Below are 6,259 nucleotides of genomic sequence, written 5' to 3' on the forward strand. Positions count from 1 at the left end.
CTCAGACAAGATTATCTCACTGAGTGTTCTGATATGTGCATTTTCCCCTGGGTTATGCCTTAAATTTATTATAATTGATGTATTATTATTGCATTGCAAGAGCCAGTAGGTTTGGGAGGGATACTCGGTCTCATTGACCGTAATCATCAAACCAACAGCTTGTTACAAAGTTAATAGATGTTTTTTTCCTTTTTAGAGTAATAACATAGGGTTTTGCCAAAGAATGCATCTCACCTCTAACACAAGCAGGAATTTGAACTTTTGGTTTCCTTGGCATCAGTTTCCTGAGCTTTTCATGGCAATTCTACTACTTTTGTATTCTTTTGCGCAGGGTTTTTCTACAGCTGCAAGATCCCAAGGTGTCCCAACCAGAAAGGTAATCTCAGCCACTGAGATAGAGGGAGCATCAGAGACCATTTACTCTGATTCATCTGCCAGTAATGCCTCGTACCCCCTGACTCTGTCTGCACAAAGGCAGCGGAAGCTGACCTCCTCCAATCTGAAGAAATCTAGATTTGGGAACCCTTATTTTGGATTTTCAGCCTGTTCCCCCGACAGCAAACATGTGAGGTCCTTGGATCCCTCAAGACATCTCGGGGCAGCATCTCCAATTACCAGCCAAAGCCCCAAAAATCTTCTAGAGAGCTCTAACCCACTGAAAATCAACTTGGTCAACAATTCGAAAACGAAGGAACTTATGGTAGAAACGGATAAAAACAAACCTGTTTTTGTTATTTCTGAAGAAGGGGATGATCAGCAGCCTCTGGTGCTCGCAGAGCATCTCAGTCAGTGTGGAGATTTGCCAGAGCAAAGTGCTGTGTATGCTGGGGCTGTGCCAGAGAGGCAGCCGGTGGCTCTGACTGTCGAGGGGAACAGCTCTGGTGGCTTCACATCGAGTCTTCCCCTTTGGGCAAAATCTCCTTTGTACAAAGGTCACACAAAGGCCCTTGGCTCTTCCAGGGACCAGCAGAGCTCAGCAGGTGTAGATGCCAACACTACTGAGACCTCACAGAACTGTGGCACCTCAGCTACTCCTACACTATGCCAAGCTTCAGTCCAGTGATGCCCTTGGAAAGATTGAAGCATCAGTTCACAAAAACAGAGGGAACCTGGACTTGACCAGAGCAGAAGCTGTGCCAAGCACTTGAGGGTGGCAGTCACAGATGGATGCAGCTTCGTTAAGAGTGGTCTTTGCTTCCCACACGTTGGGACTGAGATTACAGGGATACAAACCATAGCACAGCACAAGTGCCATCTTCCCTTATGCTCACTAACCTCACCTCTGTTCTTTTGCATGCAATTTTGATGTGGTTTGTACAAGAAAGCATCCTCTGAAAAGGTACTTCAGACTGCAGAAACCCTTATTTGGAATGGGAATGAAAGTCATCTGGGATGGTCACACCGTGGTTTATATCTGAAATCTAAACCAGTCCTCTGTCCCTGTGGTATCACCTGAGTCTTTCTGTTGGGAGCTCTGAGTTAACTCTGTTTATATCTATGCCTGTACAATCCAAGCCTGGCCAAGCCAAGGGTAAGAATTCAATCATGCATGTTTGCATACAGTTTTGTAAACTTAATTTCAAGCATTTCATAACTTCTGCACTCTAGCACAAAGCTTACCAAGCTCTATTATTAAAGACCATGATTATCTCATCTCCTCACTCTTTGCAGAAGTGTGCAGACAAGCTGAGCAACCCAACACCAGATGCTTGTTCTATAAAAGTCTGATGTAGCTTTATCTTTGTTAGATCTACATAGGCTTAGAACACCTCAGTCCACTACATTAAGTGACTCCTCATGGCAACAGGAGCATGTGTACAAAAACACTGAAATACGAGGAATAGTCTTCAGCATCCAACACTTGGATATTTGCAGCTGCTCTGATCCTATAGCCACCAGCTATTTATTGCTGGTAACGCACATTGACTACAGAATATTTCCCTTCCTTCAGCAGGCAAGACTTAAGACAAAATTAGGTGGGGCAAAGAGTGCTCACTTTCTTTAGAAATTAACTAAGTGGCTGTGCCTCCCTGAGTACCAGTCCAGGGCATTCAATGGAACACTGAACCAAAGGGAAGCCTGCTAGTCTCATTGCCTTTAATAACCCCATCAGTATTTTAACTGCCTCTTAGATATAATTTCCTATCTCTGCAAGACTCCTGCATGTTTGGCCCACAATTTAGAAGCATTTTGCTTTCTTAAATGAAAAAAAAGTCCCTGTGAAGCTGTACTTTGCAACTGACACAGGACATTGTTTCAAAGCAATAGTATGTCATAAAGCAGGTGTCAGAAATCTGCACAAACCTTCCCCTGGATCAGCAACAGTGTGCACCCACTTACCCTAATCCTTCTGTGTGAAGGCATTTAAGAGTGATTCCTGAAATATTTAACTGAATTATTTATGATTCACCTGCTATTACAGCTTCCATTTGCCACCTATTAATGTCTAAGATATGCACAACAAGACTGTCGGGTTTGCCTTATATTTCATGTGTGTGTTTACACGTCTACATGGACATAAAAGCCTCGTGGCAGTGGAAGCAAAAACACATATGCCCTTTAGCAGGTGACTCAAATATGAACAGCAAATAAATCTCTGCATTTATTATTACCAGAGTGTGTTGAGTAGTTTTGAAATGCAAAAATCTGGTTCCACGTTGGTTGTTTCTTTTTTTTGTTATTTTTTTGTTGTTGTTTTAAATTAATGCTACTTTATTCAAAGGGAAGAGTTAATATATTTATGATTTTAAAAATATTTAGAATTCTTCAGTACTCTAACAAGAACTTCCACTGCATTAAACTCATACACATTGTAATTCAATGTTCTGTTACTTATTACATTTTTAAAGATTGAAGTACTAAAATCTACTTTGGAAAAGTACTTGTGTTCAGTTATTGACAATAGTTTTATTTGAAGGGCTGGAAAAACTGGCTTTTTCAATAAAAGCATGTTTAACTATTCATTTCTACAGTGTAACAACACTTATTTTGTTTATTTTGCTGAAAGCCTAAATTGTATGGGCAGTGCCTCAGAGCAGCAGCACATGGTGTGGGGTACACCGGGCCAGCAGCTCAGGGGAAAGAGCAGAAAAGCAAACACTCGAGGATTAGACCTTTTTCAATTTCTCCTCAGTAACTGAGCCAGATTTAAGATGTTGTTGTTGTTTACACTGACCTCCCCAACTACCTGTTGTGTAACCAAAGAGCAGATTTTGCTAAGTAGGTGAGATTTGCTGCCAGGGCGGGTTTGGGGGAGTTTGTGTTTCCTTTCACACGCTGCTGATCCGGAGCCTGAGTGCCTCACCCACCCCTGCAGCAGCAGAGCCACTGACACAGGAGAGCATCAGACTCTCTCAATGTGTGTGTTGAGAGAACCCTCCTCCTGCTGCATATGCAACACTGACCGATGCTGCTGCTGGGCAGAACAGCCGTGGCTGATTTGATTTACCAAGTGTTCTGAGGTGATGCTTCTGGCAGCACAAGGTGCTGAAGCCCAGTGGCTGCAGGTGCTGCAGGTACAGAGACCTCTGCCTTGCCAGGTCAACCCTGAGGAGCCCAGGGGACACTCCAGTTTCTGACTTGCCTTTTCAAGTTCTATTTTTAGTATTTTTTAGCAGGTCACGACTGCTAGAGAGGTAGTTATGCTTGATTTTGTACCTCCAAACAATGCATTTATAAAATATTTTCTTCCTTTTACAGCCAAAGCAACTGTTTTGAAGTTCTCATCTTTTTTTCACCTCTCTCCAGGAATACAAACAGCTTTTCCACCTGAATTCTTCAAAAAAGTCATAATGCAAAGTCAAGACATTCTGAAAGCTCAGGGTAGAATAAAACACTCTAATACTCTCAGCTGTAAATATTGACCAGGATTAGTTTTTAAATAGTATTACTTATGGCATTTATTTTGTTCCTAACAGCTGTTATTACTTTGGAGAGCTTTGCTGCCACTTCCAGTGACAGAAACCCTCGTGGCTCACGCATGGGCTCAGGTTCAGTGTGAGCTCTGTGCAGTGCAGTCACTTTGCTGTGCAATTCTGCATATTGTAACCAAGCAGCAAATGGGATAAGCATGCTAAAAACCCACTGAAGAGGAGGAAAATCAGTTCAATCTCAACTGCACAGGAAAAAAATGTCAAAAAAAATGTTATGGAGCTAACAAAGAGAAGTGTTCTTTTCAGCAGAACTGTGTTTGAATAATGTTCACCTTTTCTTAAAAAAAATAATTATTTTGGAATATGCTAGGCAATCTCTCTAGATGAGTTAGGTAGATTAAACAGGATAAAAATAGTGGGCATTCCCTATTTTTCCATTGTTCAAACAGAGCTGCAAAATAAAAGCTTGAAGCTCTGCAAGCTGCCAAGGATGCTGTGCCAGGCTCCTTCCTGTCAGGTACTGCATTGGTTGGGAACGGAGGCTCAAAGGGAAAACAACCCAAGAGATTTAACATGCAGGTAATGCATCCTAACTTGGAGGATTCAGAGCAGCATTCAACAAGAAAAATCCACTTACAACTTATTAGCAAAATATGAACTGAGGTGTCCTTTCAGCAAATTCACTTTTAAGAGCAGTTGCTTACCAAGCTTTCTACCCAAAACTGCTTTGGTATTTTTCTCATGAGGGCAGCACATGAGCACTAACAAACCATATTTGACTCAAATAGTCCAGTAATAGGTTTTATTCTAAACAATTAAAGATTAATATGGACTGCAAGGAAAAAAAGGTAAGTCCTAAGCCAACACTTACCTAATGAAAGCAAGGGAAACTCAGCAGCACTGAAAAGAATACCCAACAGAGAGCAAATATAGCTTGAACATAAATTCATGGTCTGTCTAGAAATGGCTTTGATGTTAAACCTCATATGGCACACTTAGCATTTTTTATAATTCATTTCCTATGGAAACTAATGAGCTTAAGGGTGAAATTACCTCATTGAAAGTCAAAATGGAAGTGTGAAGAAAAGAAGGATGACCTGGAAAGAAGATTTAGAAGCAATCTTTGCATATTAAGCATTGCTGTGGGAAATAGTATAATTAGTTTTCTTCAGAAGTTATTCCTTGGAATTGTGTAAGGGTTTTTCAGCTCCCAAACATCATGCAGAAAGAACATTAGATAAAATAGGTGGAAAAAATGCAAAATCCCCACACATTCAAGAGATCATTTTCCTAACTTCCAGTGACTGTTGATTTATTTTTAAGAGGGCAGACTGCACAAATTAAGACTCCCTTCCAGAAGAAAGTTCTAGGGGGCCACAAGAAACCTGATTTTCAGACCACAGTTTAGAATTAAGCATTCTCCTCCCAAGTGCCCAACTCCTTTTGCTTGAATCAACTTATTTCCCAAAGCTCTTGCTGCAGACTGAGCCATCTGCCCTACACAGCCCTACTGAAGACGAGAAACTGATAAAAAATGGACCTATTTTGTTTGCTGAATGCACAATGATTAACCTTGAAGTGTCAAATACCAGGATTTTCCTATTGAATTCAATGAAAACAGTATCAAAGCTTAAGCAGAAATTATCTGACACAGTTGCTGCTTCAAGTCCTTGGGCCACAGTGGGGGCTCTGGGTTTAACAGTGGCTGTGGAGGAGCCTGTTGGCAGCTGCCAAAGCCACACCGTGTGTTCCCTCTCACAGTCACCCCACCATCCTCCTTCATTCTTTCCAGAGGAAGTGCTTGGAAGAGCCTGTGCTGATCACTCCATAGTGCATAAATCCCAAATCAGCAGCTTCCTCAAACGAGATTAGTTACAAGCCATTTGTTGACATAATGGAGTATAAAGCATTAAACCCACCAATGGAAGTGCAGGACAAGCCAAAACTACCATTTTTAAGGTCTACAGCTTGACTTTATGGTGCACAGAACAACACAGTGTTTTCACTTTTACATTACTTGAGTTTCATTTAAATTTAGTCTGAACAACAAATGACTGCTGGTTTAAGGACAGTAACAAAGATTAGCTACAACATTAAACATTATGTAGCTCCAAGTATGGGAATGGCAGCAGCACAAAAAACCCGGGATGCAAAACTACAGTTTGAATCTTAACAACCCTGGCATCACTGTCTTCCACCTCAGATACAACAGGGTGCAGACAAGTCCTCCTATTGACTCAGCAAGGGAAAGTTCCATGCAGAAAAAGTTCTGTTAACAGTAGCCACTTGAAATCTTGTAATTAAAATAATTACACCATTGCAAAGATGAACACAATATGACAATCATTTCCTCAAGCCTTCTGTTAAATCAACAGTGCTACAATGTT

The 6,259-nt window shown here is 41.2% G+C and overlaps 1 protein-coding gene across 1 annotated transcript in view; it reads left to right on the forward strand.

The window, feature by feature from the left end:
• The window catches only part of LOC139680090 (uncharacterized), a 28,746-nt gene extending 25,785 nt beyond the window's left edge, over nt 1-2,961 (forward strand). The window contains exon 7 of the mRNA XM_071572367.1: nt 332-2,961. Within this exon, the coding sequence (XP_071428468.1) occupies nt 332-1,063 (732 nt within the window). The 3' untranslated portion in view covers nt 1,064-2,961. The remainder of the gene's footprint in view (nt 1-331) is intronic.
• The last annotated feature ends 3,298 nt before the right edge of the window (nt 2,962-6,259 follow it).

Source organism: Pithys albifrons, chromosome 17, assembly GCF_047495875.1.
Source record: "Pithys albifrons albifrons isolate INPA30051 chromosome 17, PitAlb_v1, whole genome shotgun sequence".
NCBI classification, from domain to species: domain Eukaryota; kingdom Metazoa; phylum Chordata; class Aves; order Passeriformes; family Thamnophilidae; genus Pithys; species Pithys albifrons.